Source organism: Mustela putorius, unplaced genomic scaffold (assembly GCF_011764305.1).
Source record: "Mustela putorius furo isolate JIRA1106 unplaced genomic scaffold, ASM1176430v1.1 tig00003867_pilon_pilon_pilon, whole genome shotgun sequence".
In the NCBI taxonomy this organism is placed as follows: Eukaryota; Metazoa; Chordata; class Mammalia; order Carnivora; family Mustelidae; genus Mustela; species Mustela putorius.
In genome coordinates this window covers 10,425,143-10,445,946 of record NW_025422019.1, presented here as the reverse complement: position 1 = coordinate 10,445,946, position 20,804 = coordinate 10,425,143, and the positions used below count along the sequence as shown (strand labels likewise).

The 20,804-nt window shown below is 40.0% G+C and overlaps 1 protein-coding gene across 5 annotated transcripts in view; it reads left to right on the top strand.

Annotated features, from left to right (window-relative positions):
* The first annotated feature begins 3,779 nt into the window (after positions 1 to 3,779).
* The window catches only part of INSIG2 (insulin induced gene 2), a 32,759-nt gene continuing 15,734 nt past the window's right edge, over positions 3,780 to 20,804 (top strand). The window contains exons 1-3 of one of the 5 annotated variants that reach the window (XM_013060090.2): positions 3,798 to 3,864; positions 15,821 to 15,828; positions 16,092 to 16,202. Coding sequence is in view for 3 of the 5 variants with exons in the window: in XM_004759748.3 (XP_004759805.2) it covers positions 15,959 to 16,202 (244 nt within the window). In the remaining 2 variants the exon portion in view is untranslated. The other 4 variants (XM_004759748.3, XM_013060089.2, XM_045066484.1 and 1 more) reach the window with 4 other exon arrangements.

The following is a 20,804-nucleotide window of genomic DNA, read 5'->3' as shown; positions in this document are numbered from 1 at the left end:
AATCACAGGTTCCCTGGGACCACCATGTCCTAGCATGTTAAAGGATCTCAGAATCCCCATATTGAAAATGTGTTTCATTTTTTTCTAATCCAATGCTTACCAAATACAAATGTAGAACCTCATCCCTCTCCTCGCACAAACTACCTGTTAATATTGATTCTATGGAATGTATTTTGAGAATTGGAGATCTATGCTAAGGAATTTTATAAAGCATAAATAATCAAAAACACTGAATAATCTAAGTTAGGTTTTTGTTTTGTTTTGTTTTTCAAAGTGGCATTTGCAGATCTTTAAGGGACATGAATATATTCTCAGTATTCTATAATTCCTCTGAAGAATTTTGAAATGATACAATCTTACTTACATGATAAACTTCAAATATTACTGCAAGCCTGTTCTGGATTATGTTGATGAACATGTTCTAACAGGGTACTCTTACATGATTTCTCTTAAGATTGGCCTGTAATTGTTTTACATTGATTTGAAAAAAAAAAAAAAAAGAGGTGGATTTAAATGACCATTTGCCCCAGATAAAGGGCCAGTAATGGTAGGGTTCATTGTAAAAACAAAGGTTTAATAAAGAGAAGTGGTGAGAGATTTGAACCATCACATGACATACAGTATTAAAATCACATTTTATCTTAAAATAATCCATTCTGGAGCAAAGATTTAAATATTTACTGAAATTCTTCAAGTTAAAAAAAAACACCTTTCACATTACAATTTGAAACTTACTTATTTTATACTTTTGTTCCTATTTATTTTGCAAGTCTTTTGGTTTATAGAGGTATATGGCTTAAGCCTAAGGATTTTATTTCTAGATTTATGTTTAGAATACTGTAATTTTTGTCAGTTTAAAGTAATATCAGGATAAAATAATTGAACTCAAAACTAGGGGTGCATAAAAGTTATTTATGTGTGGAAACACTGCTCTAGGATATTTCTATTACATTTCTGAATGTATCATATTGTGCTCTTAAATATTTAGCCAATATTTAAAATTGGTTTGCATTCCATGGCCATGCATCATCTGTTAAATTTGCTGTGAGGCTAGAGAAGGTCTGGAAAGTATTAAAAACTCATCATAGATGATCATGAGTTGACTGTCTTTAATATCACTGTAGACAAAAATAGCTTTATTGAACTATTCAAATATGGTAATGTCAAATTTGGTGGTTTTTCTCCCCTCCCTGATCTCTGTTGTCTTAAAAAAAAATCCATACATAGAGTACACATTATGCAAAGCTTGGTTGCAGCTACCACTTATAAGTCAGTGACTCCAGATCTTTATTTCCAGACTATTTGCTCATTTGAATTCCAGATGCACACTTCCAGTGCTCTACTAGATATTTCCATCTGAGTGTTCAACAAGTATTTCAATCTCATTCAACCCCATACTTGTGCTCTTGATTTGAATCAATGGTGTTACTTCCACTCAAACTCAAAACTCTGAAGTCATCTTCTGCTTCTTTCTTTCCTTCATCCTCTCATCAATGGCCAGTAAGTCCTGCCAATTCTTTGTACCTCTGCCATTGTCTTAGTTCAATAGCCACCTACCTAGATTCCCCACTACCAGTTCCCTTCCATGCCAATTTAGCTCAAAATTGGAAGGAAATATCACAGAATTTCCAGTTGACTTGCTTCTACCTTGTATGAGCTGGCCTAGTTTCATTTCCTGAGACTTCTGCCTTACCAGGCTTGAATTTATTGAAGGCAAAGCCTCTGTCTCATTTGTCTTTGCGTGCCAGTGTTTAACAAAATTCCAAGCATGCAAGTGGTGTGTGCTACATGTTGCTGAATGTTGATGGTGCTAGTGAGCAGCTGAGAGCACAGGTTTTGGAATCAGATAGATCTAAATTAAATTTCTGCCTCCTCTGCCGCTTACTTAGTTGCTAAGTGACCCTGGGCAAATTAACCCTAAGACAGTGATTCTCAGCTCTGGATGCACATTGGGATTATACAAGGAATCTATTAAAATGGTTCAGGTCCTCTCCTCAGTCCAATTAAATCAGAATACATGGAGGATGAGGCTCAGACTCAAGAAATTTCAATAGAGGGGTGCTTGGGTGGCTCAGTGGGTTAAAGCCTCTGCCTTCGGCTCAGATCATGATCCCTGGGTCCTGGGATCAAGCCCTGCATTGGGCTCTCTGCTCAGCGGGGAGCCTGCTTCCCTCTCTGTCTGCCTCTCTGCCTACTTGTGATCTCTGTCTGTCAAATAAATAAATAAAATCTTAAAAAAAATAAATTTTGATAGATCCTTGGGCAATCCTAATACACAGCCAAGATTGAGTATCACAGCTCTTGGTCTTAATTCCTCCTCTACTACATAATATCTATTTTAAAGGGGTTTTTGAGCAGGTGAAATGAAATTAAATTTAGTGCAGTGTCTGACACACTGATTGAGAATGTGCTCAATCATGATATTAATACACAACCTCAATGTGTGACCTCTTCCTTCTCAATTGCTACCCCCCAGCGATTCCACCTTCTTTTGAATTCCTGGAATATACCAACATTTTTCAGCTTTAAATAAATATTTAAACTAAAATAAATGCCTCTATAGGCTAAAATTTTCCATAAGGATTTTCTTAAAAGCGAATTCTCGTGTTTGAAAAAGACGGCTTAGGGGAGACATAAACTGGACAAATAGAACTCATAGAAAGCCTTAATGTCAGGACATTTTTGAGGGACATTTTTGAGGTTGTTGTCTCTTTTGTAGGTGCTCTTCCCTTTTCCTTTTAAAATTCTTCACCCATCCATATAATCTGCCCAAATCTTATTTTACTGCTTCTCCCTCTCCCTCTACCTCTTTCCCCTGCTGTGCTCTCTCCCGCTCTCCCTCTCTCAAATAAATAAAATCTTTTAAAAAGAGAGACATTCATAAGCTATAGGAAACATTAGAGAAAACAAGAAAGAGCATATAAAGACTTGCCTAGATATATTTTGCTGCAGATTTAATTTAGCCTTTAATTTTGAGAAATAAGTGTATTGATATAAAGGTTAGAAATATAAAAATCCATCTTACTGTTAACCACTCAAAGGAAGGGGGGGAAAGTATTTCACTGACACTTTTATGGGAAGCTCTTAAACAATTATGGTAGGCCTAAATTTCACCTAAAACTTTCCTCAAGACCACTATAATCTGATCACATTCATACATAGTACACCTCCCAACAAAGAGGGGGTTATAAGATTCTCTATTTTCTCTACTTTGCTATCGACCTCCAAAGCTCTTCCTGGGAAAACATCTGTCCTCAAACTGTGCTACCTGGTCGAACTTGTGGAACCATTATTAATAAAGACCTTATGAAGTGGTGTGGGATGGAGATGAGCGAAATATCAGTTACGCTTTTAGGATTTAGTACAGGACGTGAAAACGTAAAGAGTAAAGCCCAGCGAAAGCACAGATACTGAGAGTCAGCGTCCCTGGCGGGGGATCTGGGCGGCCTGTGGTCCAGAGCCAATTCCTCCTGGAGCAGAGGCACACGCTGAGCGTCACGCCTCCCAGAGAGTGTGCGTGTGTCAGTGCGCGATTCTCTCACACCGCCCACTGGGCCTGGATACTCGTCACAACCCAAGATTGCCTGGTCAGCAAACAACAGCTGACCTAACCACCTCCCACTCTCAAAACAGTCCACGCCTACAAGCAGGAGCTGATTTCGGGCAAACCGGAAGCTCCTTTGCCCCGTCTCGCAGGCTCAACAACGAAGCGCTGGTACTAACCGGAAGTTCCTCTGCCCCGATCGTCAGAGCGCCTCCTCGTGGACTGCACAGGCGCAGTGGGGCTTCGGCGGAGTTGTGGGAGGGGAGGAGGAAGAGCTGGAGGGGGGCGGGAGCAGGTCCCAGAAGATGGCGGAGGCGGGGGTGAGTTGGGGGTCCCCCTGCGAAGCTCGGGAGCTATGGTGCTGAGGGAAGAGGCCTGAAGAGGGGGATGGCCTTCGGGAAGAGGAGCCGCTTGTGTTTTTGCAGGCTAGGAACCCTGCTGGCAGCGGGTAGCCAGGACCACAGATGGGGCCTGAAGGGCAAGGGCTCCCGCTTACCTGGTGAAGGGTCGGCGAGGTCCGGAGGCGGACAGCGGGGTCGGGCGGAGGTCATAGGAGAGGCCGAGTCTCCCCGGACAGTGGAAGAGTGTCCGAGCGGAAAGAAGACTGGAGGACGGCGGGAAGGGCGACCCTGGAGATCTGATGAAGCTGGAGGTCGGCGAGCTGTCAACCATAGAGCTGTCAGGATTTGGGAGGCTTGTAGCCAGGGAGACTCAGGTTGGGGAGGTGGATGGATCCAAAAGCGTAGCTTTTGTAGTAAGTTTGGAATCCACAAAAAGGTATGTTGATTATTAGGTTGAGGAGTGGGACTTTGGCATTTGGATTGGAATTGGACACCTTTGGAGTAGGTGTGTGGGTCAGTCCAAAGGGAACACTTGCCGGGACCTAGAAGTCAGTTGGTGATAGTTACTGGGATTTGGGGGTTGCTCAGTGGGGATTGGAAATTTGGAAAAGCAAAGCGGTGTGGATAATAGGGGACTGGAATGGGGAGTGGGGGAAGTGTGCTAAAACAAGTGATCATAACCCATGCCCTGTTAGTGTTGGAAAAAAGTTTTAAAAGTATGGGATAAGCTTGATAGTCTAGGAAAATATGGAAAATATGTCATGAAGGGCTTCCTGTTTTGTAGGATTAATGAGGAGAGCTTTAAGAAGGAATGGGTAGACTTGAGTCGTGGGCCACTGGAGCTGGCCCATACCAGTATTGCAATGGAACAGAGGATTGCAGGGGAAGGCAGCCAAACAGTGGCTAGATTGTGTTTTCCAACTTTGGGGCTTATCCCTGGTTGCCTACCACTGAGTGAAAATGAAGGGATGCCTAACTAATAGGGTCTCCAGGGAAAAATATATTAGCCTGTTTTCCATTTTCATTCTTTCACTGCACATTATGTTGACTAGTGTGATTTGTTGTAGTTGTAAGTACATATCTGATACAAAGTGACCATGCAGTGAATCATGTACATTTGGGAAAGAGGTTGATTTTTTATAAACTGACAACTGTTGCTTTTTCGAATGGTCCGCTTCAAAGGAAAGGAGAAAATGCAGTTTAGAGACATATTTTCATTGTTATCAAAAAACTATTCAAATGATAGAGTAACCTTTTTAGTGAATGAGGTTTGACATTTAAAAGTAGTAATGGGATGTAAATGCTTCTTGTTTAATGGTTTCTGTGCTTGGGTTTTAATGTAGAAAGGAAAGATAAATGTCATTGTCTTCAAGACAAACATATTTGTCTTTCTAGAAGTTTTAGTGTGCAAAGTCTATGATTCACATTTGTGTGCTATTTTTCATTGATGTGTTTTTCCTAATGTTTATGCTTATTCTGTTTTGAGAATACCATTATAATTAAGAGAGCATCTAATGAAAGATGTGAGGTAGTAATTTAGTTTTATTATTTATAGCCTATCTGACCTAAACACCTGAAGAGATAGGGTTCTATAAGGAAGGAAATATACTTCTGTGACTGTTAATCTTTGGAGGATGAATGATCTTGTGTGATTTGAGAGGGTGTTGGAATTGATCAAATACAACCGGTTCTTAAGGTTATAGAAAATTTTTTGTTTGTTTTCAAATGCCTGTTGCCTAAAAGTTGTTTCAGTGGAAGACATGAACTTTGATTTTCATTCCAATAGTCTGGAATCACTTACCACTTTTTTTTTTTTTTAAAGGAATAATATCACCCATTAACAGGCGGTCCTATAGCTGGCCTAGTATTTTTTCATTTTTGATGATTTGTTATAGACCTGTCTAAACTATTTTTCTCTTTGTTTAGTAATGTACTTTATAGAAGTTACAGGTCAGAGCTCAAGGAAGAATAAGGATTTCTTATATACAGTGGGAGATTTTTCTTTGTCAGTTTTTGAAAAAAAAACAAAACCATTATTTTTGTATTAACATTAGTTGATCAGTATGACTTAAAAGTTGCCACTTGTGTGATTCGTGAATTGTTTTTGGATGGTGTTTGTAGTTGGGACAGTGTGATGAAATGTGAAGGAACTCTAGAAGGAACCAGAGTGTTGGGGATGTGGGGGAGAATGCCAGTCCTGGTGCTACCTGATAACAGTGTTATCATTTCAGGAAGTTACTTAACTTACTCTGTTTTGTAAAAATGGGGAAAAAACACTTACCTCCCTACCAGGATTATCATTGAAGGTCTGTTGAGGTATTGTTCTCTCTAAATAATATCTTTATACCAAAGATTTTTTCCCTAATCAACAAATTATTTCTTGAATAATCTAAATTTTTCAAATACAGATTTTTTTTAATTTTGGAGAAGAATCAAATTTATCATTGATATAAGAATAATGTTTAAAGGTATAGGTACATTTTATTTTAAGAAAAAAAAATCAATACTTAATCAGAAAACCAAACTTTACAATAAACAGATTAAGGGCATACTTAATCCCAAAAGCTTTCATTTAAATAACCTACTTCCCTGTTCTGTTACTATAAACAGCATGCTTTTTTTTTTTTTTTTTTTTTTTTTTTTTTTTTTTTTTTTTTTATTTTTTTATAAACATATATTTTTATCCCCTGGGGTACAGGTCTGTGAATCACCAGGCTTACACACTTCACAGCACTCACCAAATCACATACCCTCCCCAATGTCCATAATCCCACCCCCCTCTCCCAAACCCCGTCCCCCCGGCAACCTCAGTTTGTTTTGTGAGATCAAGAGTCACTTATGGTTTGTCTCCCTCCCAATCCCATCTTGTTTCATTTATTCTTCTTCTACCCACTTAAGCCTCCATGTTGCATCACCACTTCCTCATATCAGGGAGATCATATGATAGTTGTCTTTCTCTGCTTGACTTATTTCGCTAAGCATGATACGCTCTAGTTCCATCCATGTTGTTGCAAATGGCAAGATTTCATTTCTTTTGATGGCTGCATAGTATTCCATTGTGTATATATACCACATCTTCTTGATCCATTCATCTGTTGATGGACATCTAGGTTCTTTCCATAGTTTGGCTATTGTGGACATTGCTGCTATAAACATTCGGGTGCATGTGTCCCTTTGGACCACTACATTTGTATCTTTAGGGTAAATACCCAATAGTGCAATTGCTGGGTCATAGGGCAGTTCTATTTTCAACATTTTGAGGAACCTCCATGCTGTTTTCCAGAGTGGCTGCACCAGCTTGCATTCCCACCAACAGTGTAGGAGGGTTCCCCTTTCTCCGCATCCTCGCCAGCATCTGTCATTTCCTGACTTGTTGATTTTAGCCATTCTGACTGGTGTGAGGTGATATCTCATTGTGGTTTTGATTTGTATTTCCCTGATGCCGAGTGATATGGAGCACTTTTTCATGTGTCTGTTCGCCATCTGGATGTCTTCTTTGCAGAAATGTCTGTTCATGTCTTCTGCCCATTTCTTGATTGGATTATTTGTTCTTTGGGTGTTGAGTTTGCTAAGTTCTTTATAGATTCTGGACACTAGTCCTTTATCTGATATGTCGTTTGCAAATATCTTCTCCCATTCTGTCAGTTGTCTTTTGATTTTGTTAACTGTTTCCTTTGCTGTGCAAAAGCTTTTGATCTTGATGAAATCCCAATAGTTCATTTTTTCCCTTGCTTCCCTTGCCTTTTGCGTTGTTCCTAGGAAGATGTTGCTGCGGCAGAGGTCGAAGAGGTTGCTGCCCATGTTCTCCTCAAGGATTTTGATGGATTCCTTTCGTACATTGAGGTCCTTCATCCATTTTGAGTCTATTTTTGTGTGTGGTGTAAGGAAATGGTCCAATTTCATTTTTCTGCATGTGGCTGTCCAATTTTCCCAGCACCATTTATTGAAGAGGCTGTCTTTTTTCCATTGGACATTCTTTCCTGCTTTGTCGAAGATTAGTTGACCATAGATTTGAGGGTCTATTTCTGGGCTCTCTATTCTGTTCCATTGATCTATGTGTCTGTTTTTGTGCCAGTACCATGCTGTCTTGATGATGACAGCTTTGTAATAGAGCTTGAAGTCCGGAATTGTGATGCCACCAACGTTGGCTTTCTTTTTCAATATCCCTTTGGCTATTCGAGGTCTTTTCTGGTTCCATATAAATTTGAGAATTATTTGTTCCATTTCTTTGAAAAAGATGGATGGTACTTTGATAGGAATTGCATTAAATGTGTAGATTGCTTTAGGTAGCATAGACATTTTCACAATATTTATTCTTCCAATCCAAGAGCATGGAACATTTTTCCATTTCTTTGTGTCTTCCTCAATTTCTTTCATGAGTGCTTTATAGTTTTCTGAGTATAGATTCTGTGTCTCTTTGGTTAGGTTTATTCCTAGGTATCTTATGGTTTTGGATGCAATTGTAAATGGGATTGACTCCTTAATATCTCTTTCTTCTGTCTTGCTGTTGGTGTAGAGAAATGCAACTGATTTCTGTGCATTGATTTTATATCCTGACACTTTACTGAATTCCTGTATAAGTTCTAGCAGTTTTGGAGTGGAGTCTTTTGGGTTTTCCACATATAGTATCATATCATCTGCGAAGAGTGATAATTTGACTTCTTCTTTGCCGATTTGGATGCCTTTAATTTCCTTTTGTTGTCTGATTGCTGAGGCTAGGACCTCTAGTACTATGTTGAATAGCAGTGGTGATAATGGACATCCCTGCCGTGTTCCTGACCTTAGCGGAAAAGCTTTCAGTTTTTCTCCATTGAGAATGATATTTGCGGTGGGTTTTTCATAGATGGCTTTGATGATATTGAGGTATGTGCCCTCTATCCCTACACTTTGAAGAGTTTTGATCAGGAAGGGATGCTGTACTTTGTCAAATGCTTTTTCAGCATCTATTGAGAGTATCATATGGTTCTTGTTCTTTCTTTTATTGATGTGTTGTATCACATTGACTGATTTGCGGATGTTGAACCAACCTTGCAGCCCTGGAATAAATCCCACTTGGTCGTGGTGAATAATCTTTTTAATGTACTGTTGAATCCTATTGGCTAGTATTTTGTTGAGTATTTTCGCATCTGTGTTCATCAAAGATATCGGTCTATAGCTCTCTTTTTTGGTGGGATCCTTGTCTGGTTTTGGGATCAAGGTGATGCTGGCCTCATAAAATGAGTTTGGAAGTTTTCCTTCCATTTCTATTTTTTGGAACAGTTTCAGGAGAATAGGAATTAGTTCTTCTTTAAATGTTTGGTAGAATTCCCCCGGGAAGCCGTCTGGCCCTGGGCTTTTGTTTGTTTGGAGATTTTTAATGACTGTTTCAATCTCCTTACTGGTTATGGGTCTGTTCAGGCTTTCTATTTCTTCCTGGTTCAGTTGTGGTAGTTTATATGTTTCTAGGAATGCATCCATTTCTTCCAGATTGTCAAATTTATTGCCGTAGAGTTGCTCATAGTATGTTCTTATAATAGTTTGTATTTCTTTGGTGTTCGTTGTGATGTCTCCTCTTTCATTCATGATTTTATTTATTTGGGTCCTTTCTCTTTTCTTTTTGATAAGTCGGGCCAGGGGTTTATCAATTTTATTAATTCTTTCAAAGAACCAGCTCCTAGTTTCGTTGATTTGTTCTATTGTTTTTTTGGTTTCTATTTCATTGATTTCTGCTCTGATCTTTATGATTTCTCTTCTCCTGCTGGGCTTAGGGTTTCTTTCTTGTTCTTTCTCCAGCTCCTTTAGGTGTAGGGTTAGGTTGTGTACCTGAGACCTTTCTTGTTTCTTGAGAAAGGCTTGTACCGCTATATATTTTCCTCTCAGGACTGCCTTTGTTGTGTCCCACAGATTTTGAAACCGTTGTATTTTCATTATCATTTGTTTCCATGATTTTTTTCAATTCTTCTTTAATTTCCCGGTTGACCCATTCATTCTTTAGAAGGATACTGTTTAGTCTCCATGTATTTGGGTTCTTTCCAAACTTCCTTTTGTGGTTGAGTTCTAGCTTTAGAGCATTGTGGTCTGAAAATATGCAGGGAATGATTCCAATCTTTTGATACCGGTTGAGTCCTGATTTAGGACCGAGGATGTGATCTATTCTGGAGAATGTTCCATGTGCACTAGAGAAGAATGTGTATTCTGTTGCTTTGGGATGAAATATTCTGAATATATCTGTGATGTCCATCTGGTCCAGTGTGTCATTTAAGGCCTTTATTTCCTTGCTGATCTTTTGCTTGGATGACCTGTCCATTTCAGTGAGGGGAGTATTAAAGTCCCCTACTATTATTGTATTTTTGTTGATGTGTTTCTTTGATTTTTGTTATTAATTGGTTTATATAGTTGGCTGCTCCCATATTGGGGGCATAGATATTTAAAATTGTTAAATCTTCTTGTTGGACAGACCCTTTGAGTATGATATAGTGTCCTTCCTCATCTCTTATTATAGTCTTTGGCTTAAAATCTAATTGATCTGATATAAGGATTGCCACTCCTGCTTTCTTCTGATGTCCATTAGCATGGTAAATTTCTTTTCCACCCCCTCACTTTAAATCTGGAGGTGTCTTCGGGCTTAAAATGTGTTTCTTGGAGGCAACATATAGATGGGTTTTGTTTTTTTATCCATTCTGATACCCTGTGTCTTTTGACAGGGGCATTTAGCCCATTCACATTCAGGGTAACTATTGAGAGATATGAATTTAGTGCCATTGTATTGCCTGTAAGGTGACTGTTACTGTATATGGTCTCTGTTCCTTTCTGATCTACCACTTGTAGGCTCTCTCTTTGCTTAGAGGACCCCTTTCAATATTTCCTGTAGAGCTGGTTTGGTATTTGCAAATTCTTTCAGTTGTTGTTTGTCCTGGAAGCTTTTAATCTCTCCTTCTATTTTCAATGATAGCCTAGCTGGATATAGTATTCTTGGCTGCATGTTTTTCTCATTTAGTGCTCTGAAAATATCATGCCAGCTCTTTCTGGCCTGCCAGGTCTCTGTGGATAAGTCAGCTGCCAATCTAATATTTTTACCATTGTATGTTACAGACTTCTTTTCCCGGGCTGCTTTCAGGATTTTCTCTTTGTCATTGAGACTTGTAAATTTTACTATTAGGTGACGGGGTGTGGGCCTATTCTTATTGATTTTGAGGGGCATTCTCTGAACTTCCTGAATTTTGATGCTCGTTCCCTTTGCCATATTGGGGAAATTCTCCCCAATAATTCTCTCCAGTATACCTTCTGCTCCCCTCTCACTTTCTTCTTCTTCTGGAATCCCAATTATTCTAATGTTGTTTCGTCTTTATGGTGTCACTTATCTCTCGAATTCTCCCCTCGTGGTCCAGTAGCTGTTTGTCCCTCTTTTGCTCAGCTTCTTTATTCTCTGTCATTTGGTCTTCTATATCACTAATTCTTTCTTCTGCCTCATTTATCCTAGCAGTTAGAGCCTCCATTTTTGATTGCACCTCATTAATAGCTTTTTTTGATTTCACCTTGGTTAGATTTTAGTTCTTTTATTTCTCCAGAAAGGGCTTTTATATCTCTCGAGAGGGGGTTTCTCTAATATCTTCCATGCCTTTTTCGAGCCCAGCTAGAACCTTGAGAATTGTCATTCTGAACTCTAGATCTGACATATTACCGATGTCTGTATTGATTAGGTCCCTAGCCTTCGGTACTGCCTCTTGTTCTTTTTTTTGTGTTGAATTTTTACGTCTTGTCATTTTGTCCAGATAAGAGTAAATGAAGTGGCAAGTAAAATACTAAAAGGGTGGCAACAACCCCCGGAAAATATGCTTTAACCAAATTAGAAGAGATCCAAAATCGTGAGTGGGGAGAAAGGGGATAAAAAGAGGTTCAAAAAGGAAGAAAGAAAAAAAAAAAAAAAAAAAAGAAAAAGAAAAGAAAAGAAAAGAAAAGAATTTTTAAAAAAAGAAAACACCTAAGAAAAATGTAAAAAAATATATATATATATTAGATAAACTAGTAAAAAATCGTTAAAAAAGAAAAAGAAAAAGGTAACAGTTAAAAAAAAATTTTACCCGAAGGCGAGAAAAAAAAAAATGAAAAAGAAAAAATTAAATTAACTGCAAGACTAAAAAAAATCACAGGAAAAAAGCCATGAGTTCCGTGCTTGGCTTTCTCCTCCTCTGGAATTCTGCTGCTCTCCTTGGTATTGAAACCGCACTTCTTGGTAGGTGAACTTGGTCTCGGCTGGATTTCTTGTTGATCTTCTGGGGGAGGGGCCTGTTGTAGTGATTCTCAAGTGTCTTTGCCCCAGGTGGAATTACACCGCCCTTACCCGGGGCCGGGGTGAGTAATCCGCTCGGGTTTGCTTTCAGGAGCTTTTGTTCCCTGAGCGCTTTCCGTAGAGTTCCAGAGGACGGGAATACAAATGGCGGCCTCCTGGTCTCCGGCCCGGAGGAGCCGAGAGCCCAGGGCCCCACTCCTCAGTGCGCCCTCAGAGAACCGCGCCCAGTTACTCCCGTCTGCCTGACCTCCGGCCGCGCTCCGAGCTCACCGAGCTTGCGACCGGTTCAAGGTAACACCGAGCTGCGAGCTTACTGTCGGCTCTGTCTCTGTAGCCGGCTTTCCCGTTCCAATACCCGCAAGCTCTGCGACACTCAGACACCCCCGATCCTTCTGTGACCCTGCGGGACCTGAGGCCACGCTGACCCCGCGTGGGCTTCGCCCCGGTTTAGCCTCTGGAGCGATGTCCCTCAGCGGAACAGACTTTTAAAAGTCCTGATTTTGTGCGCGGTTGCTCCGCTGCTTGCCGGGAGCCGGCCCCTCCCCCCGGGGTCTATCTTCCCGTCGCTTTGGATTCACTTCTCCGCCAGTCCTACCTTTCAGAAAGTGGTTGTTTTTCTGTTTCCAGAATTGCTGTTCTTCTTCTCTTCGATCTGCCGATGGATTTTCAGGTGTTTGCAATCTTTAGATAAGCTATCTAGCTGATCTCCGGCTAGCTGAAGCAGTCTCAGCTTGCTACTTCTCCGCCATCTTGACTCGATTCAACAGCATGCTTTTTTAAGGAACTGAACTGTTGTTGCATAGTAGGGATGTGGGAGTAGGGAGTGAGTGGTCTTGTGGAATTTCTTATCTAGTAAAATGATAAAACTGTTAGATCACTGGTTAACTTCTTTTGGATTATGGACTTTGTAAGTACTTGGTATAAACTGTGCAACTGTCCAGGAAAGTGCATATATATACAACTTTTTTGTTTTGTTTTGCATCAGGCTCAAGTCCCCCTGGAACAGATGATCTCTCAGTTCTCTTTTCTTTCTTAAATTTTAGGATACTGTAATTCTAAAGCATTCTTTTATTTTTGTCTCTAGTAATTATATGCTATTATATTATTACATAGTCATAAAAGTCAGCTTTTTGGATTTTTAAAATATTATCTTTAAAAAGAGAACTCATTCAAATAAACAGTCACCAAAACAACATTTTGTTACTTTTAAAGAAAACTTTTGGGGTGAAGTAGGAATCTATAAACAAGCACTGCTAGGAAAGGTTGAATAAAGAGCTATTGTAGAATAACATAAACAAACAACTTAGAAAGTCTCTAGCTTGAGGAAATAGTCTGTGGCAATCTGTGGCCCTGAGTGGGAGGACATTGCTAATCTGGTGGTGTTTGGAAATATTGTAGAAACATTTTTGGTTGTCTCAGATGGGTGAGGGGGCACACACTGGCATTCAGTGGGCACGAGTCAGGGACGTTAAGTATTTTGCAATGCCTAGGGCAGTTTCACTCAGCAAGGAATTGTCCTGCCAAAAATGCCATTGCCCTCTGACAAACACTGGTGATTGTGAGCTGGGGCCTGGCACAACTGGAAAAAGCTTTTTAAGTTGAAGTTATTAAGCTCTTACAGAAACATAATTTCAACACACCATATCCTTTGCCATTAATTCCCGCTTGGAAAAAAATCACAGACATAAAAGAAGGATTTACTAGAGGAATTGGGGCTACTTAAAATGTATGTATACTTTTTGTTCTCGAGTAGCCATTTTAAGAGCAGAAGTTGGGGCACCTTGCTGTGTCTACTGGACATCTGGGAAGTGAAGGGTCTTAGGCAGTATGGTGGCATACGAGTCTGTAAATTGGCCATATGATTTTTTTTTCTTTAAAATACCTTTTCACACCTTGATCTAGTAATTTTGAGGAAAATTTTAAAGCATTTTTGCATTTACTGTCATGATCTCTGTGATATTATATGGTTGCCTACTTACACTGAGGATATATTACAGTTGAGTTAGATTTTCCATGTCTGCCATCTTTTCAGTAACCAAATCCCCTTCCACAAATCCATGTGCCAAAGAAGAGGTCTGAGGAGTTAGGCCGGAATAGGACTCAGGTTTAGAGGGAAGAGGTGGGTTTTGGACTCAGACCTAAGGTAAGATTCCAGTACTGTTACTATGTGTCATGTGATGATAAGCAAGTTGCTAAATCTCTTTGACTTTAATTTCATTTGTAAAATGAGGATGATAATACTTACCTTTGGATGATTTTGAAGATTAGGGCTAACTGTATGTCCAGGGAGCTGTATCAATAGTCATGATTATGGTGATGATGAAAAGTTCTGTAGCAGCTGAACACCTGGCATGCTTATTTGCTGGATTGCACAGCAAGGAAGAGTCTGCAGGACCAGATCAGGAAGAGATGGGTTCTAGACGTTTTCAGTTGGTGTGTAGAATGTATTTGTCCATGAATCAGCCATAAGATGTACTGTTTTCTGTAGTCCTCTAAGCTGTAGAGCTCAGTCATGCTGTAGACTAAGGTAGGTTTGTGAGGACTAGCTTGAGGACAGACATCCCACTGTGAGTGTTGGGCACAGAGCTTTGGATGTGACAGAGGTTCAGTAAAACAGAACAAAACAAAACAAACAAAAAACCCAGTCTGTTGTCTGTGTTTAGCACATGGAACTGATTGGCTGTGACATGGCTTACTAGTACTCGCAAATGTTCTCATTTTCATACAGATTATTTCTAAAGTCAGCACCCCTCTCCCCAACCCTCAGTTTACACATGGGTCTTGTGTTCACAGAAAGCATCAGATGTTCTTTGTCTTAACCAGATGCACACAAGAGACCACTTTCCCTGGCTTTTAGGAGCCATGTGGCCAAAACTCCTTACAGTCTGAGCATGAGGTTACTCTCTATTTTCTTAGCTTCCTTTCTTCTGCTTCCTAGTGCAACTCCTCCACAGTAGCTTTGTGGTTGCAACAGAGGGCTGCTGGGTCCAGGCAGGGGTGGGACACAGCTGTGGCCCTGCAGAGAGAAGGTCTGCTTTCTGTGCTTGGTTTATGTATAGGTAAGTGGGCGGCAGTCTGTGTTTTCTAAGATGCTTTTGTGCAAAAATCAAATATACAGCCTGTAAACATGAAAACAGTGCGTTCCTCTATGGAGGGTCATCCTTATGAGCAAGTCACATTTTATTGTGAGCAGTACAGAATTTTCGTTAGAATATGTTGATTTTCTGTATAAATTCATTTATTTTTTTTTTTTTATAAAGCATAAAGATTTTAAAATCTGCAGGCCCATCTGTTCTGGGTTGGAGATTTAGGTAGAAGAAATAGAAACTTGGATTTTAATCTTCCAGATTCTGGCATAACTATCACAGATAACCTGTTCTGCATTTCTCTGAAGCAGAACAAGCTGTTTTTATTATTATTCTAACCTTTGAGCTTCGCAGGTCACTCATTCTGTCTTAGTATATATAACTATAACACTTTTTATTATACCATGCCTATAAGAATGCTTTTTAAACCACTTCTTATTCAATAAATACTAATTTAAATAAATACGTAAGCTTGTCATTTCATTATTTGTACTTTGAAATTAATTAGTATTGAAATCAGAAAAATTGTATGATCATTTATTAGATAAACATTGATTTCTTTTCTTCTTATCTCTTGCAGGATTTCTGGTAGGTCCTCTTTTAGGATAAGATGCTGTAACTGTTGAAACACCATTCTGCACTGATTCACAGACAGTTGGCTTTTCAGCTGGGAAGCCTTTTTCTCCCCACCTTGCTGGTTTACTGAACTGATGAAACCATGGCAGAAGGAGAGACAGAATCACCTGGGCCCAAAAAGCGCGGCCCCTACATTTCATCTGTCACTAGTAGGAGTGTGAACTTGATGATTCGTGGAGTGGTACTATTTTTTATTGGAGTATTTCTTGCCCTAGTGTTAAATTTACTTCAGATTCAGAGAAATGTGACGCTCTTTCCACCTGACGTGATCGCCAGCATCTTTTCTTCAGCGTGGTGGGTACCGCCGTGCTGTGGCACAGCCTCAGGTATGTGTAGGCTGCTTCTGTAATGCTTAGAAAGAAAGGAGGCCGCATGCATGTGGATGTTGTCTGGGCAGTACTTGTTTTTCAGCTTTGATTTCAATGCGGGACAGTGGGCCTGTTTTATTTATTTTTTTTTTTTTAAATTTTTTTATTTATTTATTTTTTTAAAGATTTTATTTATTTATTTGACAGAGAGAGATCACAAGTAGGCAGAGAGGCAGGCAGAGAGAGAGGAGGAAGCAGGCTCCCTGCTGAGCAGAGAGCCCGATGCGGGACTCGATCCCAGGACCCTGAGATCATGACCTGAGCCGAAGGCAGCGGCTTAACCCACTGAGCCACCCAGGCGCCCCAGTGGGCCTGTTTTAAATGAGCAGTTTGATGTGTTGAAGCAAATTCACACATGGTGTTACCAATCACCACAGTCCTGCTTTAGTACATTTCCATGACCCACAGATTCTCTTGTGCTCTCTTGCTGTCCATTCCCTACCCCCAGCCTCAGGCTTCCACTTATCTTTCTGTTTCTGTCCCTAGGTTATTTTTGCCCGTTCGCCATGTAATATAAATGGAATCACAGTGTAGATACTCTTGTGTCTGATTTCTGTCTGACCTATGAACTTTAACAATTTAATCTTAAAAGAATCTTACTTCCCTTTGGGGTGAGGCTTTTAATTCTTAATTTTGTCTTTTCTTCAACCCACCTCATATTAATCCTTTTTTTAAAATAATTTTTTAAAAAAGATTTTATTTATTTATTTGACAGAGATCACAAGTAGGCAGAGAGAGGGGGAAAGCAGGCTCCCTGCTGAGCAGAGAGTCTGATGTGGGGCTCCATCCCAGGGCCCTGAGATCATGACCTGAGCCAAAGGCAGAGGCTTCACCCACTGAGCCACCCAGGCACTCCAGTTCTTACTCTGAGTTATTTTGATGATCATTGTCACTGTGGTTTTAAGGCTTAGACCTGTGTGTGTTATGGCCTTGTTTTTGAAGTACATGACAACTTGAGAGATGGAGTAGTGTTATGCAAGTTTAAAGCTTCATGTTGTTATTTTTTAGATTTTTGTACCTGTTTTTTTTCTTGGTATCTTGTTTTTAGATATGGTTTAAGGATAATGAATACTTAAAGAGATTAATAAGGTGGATTCTCTTTGCTTACAGTCATTAGCCTATTTCAGTAGTTACTTTAGTTCTTTTTTGGTGGACAGTGTGTGAGGGATAAAGTGGAGCATTTCAGAAAGCCTACTTCATGCAGAGCTTCCATAATTGATGCTTTTTAGCTTTTTCTACTGACTGAGACCAATAGATTAATAACATTTTATAAAAGAAAGTATTAGAGGACACCATCATTGTGTGGTAGAAGAAAAAGCTGATTGAGGGAGAAAATTGCTTTTTGGAATGTCCATTTCGTGTCTCATACTTAAAATACACCAATACCTTGCAGTAAAATGTACTCTTGACTTCCGTCCTTGAGCTGGAGGTTGAAGGGGGGGAGTTAGGTGTGAGATGTTTTAGAATGACTTGTGGAATCTGCTGGACAGTTGCATGGATGGAGAGGCATGTTGTGGTAAGGTTTCAGTGTGGTTTATGTGTCAGTTTATGTGTCAGTGTCTCTATTACAATATTCACATTAAAAGTTTATAAAGGCAGTGATTCGTAATTTCCCCAGGGTTAGTACATTTTCTGAGACACTAAACAAACTCATCCAAATAGAATAGAAAGCATAAATTATATTTTATCATTCTCTGCTGTGTCTACTAGTCCTCATGTATTTTCTTTTATTTCAGCTAAACTAAAAAGAGAAAAACTAAGTTTTCCCATCGTCTTTTTCTTTCTTTCTTTCTTCCTTTCTTTTTTTTTAAAGATTTTATTTATTTATTTTACAGAGATCACAAGTAGGCAGAGAGGCAGGTAGAGAGAGAAGGGGAAGCAGGTTTCCTGCTGAGCAGAGAGCCTGATGCAGGGCTCAGTCTTTGGACTGAGGTGGATTCTCTTTGCTTACAGTCATGACCTGAGCTGAAGGCAGAGGCTTTAGCCCACTGAGCCACCCAGGTGGCCCACCCATCGTCTTTTTCTAGTTTGTTTATTTTCTCGCATGGTATAGCTGCTATCTGGCTACCAATTGAAGCTTGTTGGGATTTGGAAGAACATGACTTTTCAGAATAGACAAAGGACGGTCAAGGGAGGGAAACTGTTACTTACTGACTGCCTCGTAATGTGCTAGGCACATCCCTTAACCCCAGGGATCTGTAGGGCAACTTTGGGAGTGAGATTTTGACATTGTGCCTACTTTGGGGAATGAGGAACCTGATAGGAAGAGAGGATGTCATTGAGCCCAGGGTCTCAGAGCTAGTGAATAGTGCAGCTGGCTCCAGCATTCCAGGCTGGAGGAGGGGAAAGAGGAAGCTACTCACACTTCCTCTGGACTCAGGGTAAGCTTGCAGACCAAGTGCCAGGCTTTGATGGAACCTGCTGTTGTGTGTTGGACTTTTGTGGCTGGGGCAGGAGAACAGGTTTCTTTGTACCAGGAGGTTTCTTTGTACCACCATTAAGGAGAGGACCAGGGGTTGTGTCTGTCCCTGTGACATGGGCACTTTTGCCACAAACTCCTATTTAAGAGGGACAATTACAAATGTTAATGCCACATTTCAGTTACTTTGTCCCTGCTTTCCTTCCTTTGCCCAGCCACTAGGTTTGTCACACTTACAAACCTAACTTCCTACTTCCCCACTTAGGGGATTTACACTTAAGTGTTTATCCCGAAAGCAGTGCATTCCATGAGGTATGTGGTACACGGAGGTACAGAGGCATTTGGAAATCTAGATTCCAGTTAACTCTGCTACTGATTTTGTTGGGTGAGTCATGGCATTTAGTAGATGAGAGTGAAGATACCAGTTTTGTGAACATTACTGAAGGTAGAAAATGGATTCTTGCACCTCCTGCCCCTAGTTTTGGGGAAAACATCAAGGAAATAAGAAGTCAATGAATATATGTTTTTGTGTATATGTGCTAGTATGCATTTTCAAAAATTTCTAGGCTTTTACCATCTTAAGTCAGAAAAACTGATAATTGTCCTTTGTTTTTCCTGTCCAACTAATATTCATAGAGCAGCTAGCTACCTTCTGGAGATTCTCCAGAATCACCACTTTCTACATGCAAACAGAAGGGTCCCTGGCTATCTGCTATCTTCCCCTATAGCACCTACTGCTGGAAAATTAGCGGTGCTTCTGGAGGGGTACCCAGTAGAGAACTCTGGTATATTTCTTTTGATTTCATTTTCTTTTTCTTAGTTCTCTATTTTTAATTTAATAATGGTTGGTGTTTCAAGTTGATTAACTTCTCAATATGTGCAGTGATTAGAATCAGAGTTAGAAACCTCTTGAACGTTATGGGGGCCTGCAAAGGAATCTTTCCGAGGAAAGAATAGAGGGAAAAGATAACTATCGTTGTGTGGGTAAAATAACTAGGGAGATTGATTTGAAAATTGCAAGTAACCAAATTATATTCATACCTGTGAAGCTAATATCTAACAAAGAAAAAACAGATCTTTTCAGTTTAGCCCAGCAGTCATCTACCCAGTTCCTGGAGAGCCCTGAAAGTTTCCTCCTGCTCTCACTTCTCCAGGTTTCCAAGTTTCTATGTTCCTTTGTCTCTTGGTCCAGACCCTCTACTGCTCTGATGGGAATTTTCAGTTATTCTTTTTCTTCTTCTAATTTTTCACTCTGACCACCCGCCAATCCCTTCTCTCCATCATGTGTGGTACACTTAGGACTGTAAGAGTGAGCAGCCTTTAGTTTGCTACAAATGCAATGGCATTATTTCTTGATTCCCCAGTGTGTACAGGGTAGTCTCTATGATACGACCCTTGCCAACTTTGTCTTCTTCAGAGTCTTTCTGAAGCTCCCTTTTTGCCTAAAGCTTAACAATTTTCAGGTGACAGTGGGTATTTTTTTTTTAATTTTTAATTTTTAATTTTTTATAAACATATATTTTTATCCCCAGGGGTACAGGTCTGTGAATCACCAGGTTTACACACTTCACAGCACTCACCAAAGCACATACCCTCTTCAATGTCCATAACCCCACCCCCCTTCTCCCAACTCCCCTCCCCCCAGCAACCCTCAGTCTGTTTTGTGAGATTAAGAGTCACTTATGGTTTGTCTCCCTCCCAATCCCATCTTGTTTCATTGATTCTTCTTCTACTCACTTAAGCCCCCATGTTGCATCACCACTTCCTCATATCAGGGAGATCATATGATAGTTGTCTTTCTCTGCTTGACTTATTTCGCTAAGCATGATACACTCTAGTTCCATCCATGTTGTCGCAAATGGCACGATTTCTTTTCTTTTGATGGCTACATAGTATTCCATTGTGTATATATACCACATCTTCTTGATCCATTCATCTGTTGATGGACATCTAGGTTCTTTCCATAGTTTGGCTATTGTGGACATTGCTGCTATAAATATTCGGGTGCACGTGCCCCTTTGGATCACTATGTTTGTATCTTTAGGGTAAATACTCAGTAGTGCAATTGCTGGGTCATAGGGCAGTTCTATTTTCAACATTTTGAGGAACCTCCATGCTGTTTTCCAGAGTGGTTGCACCAG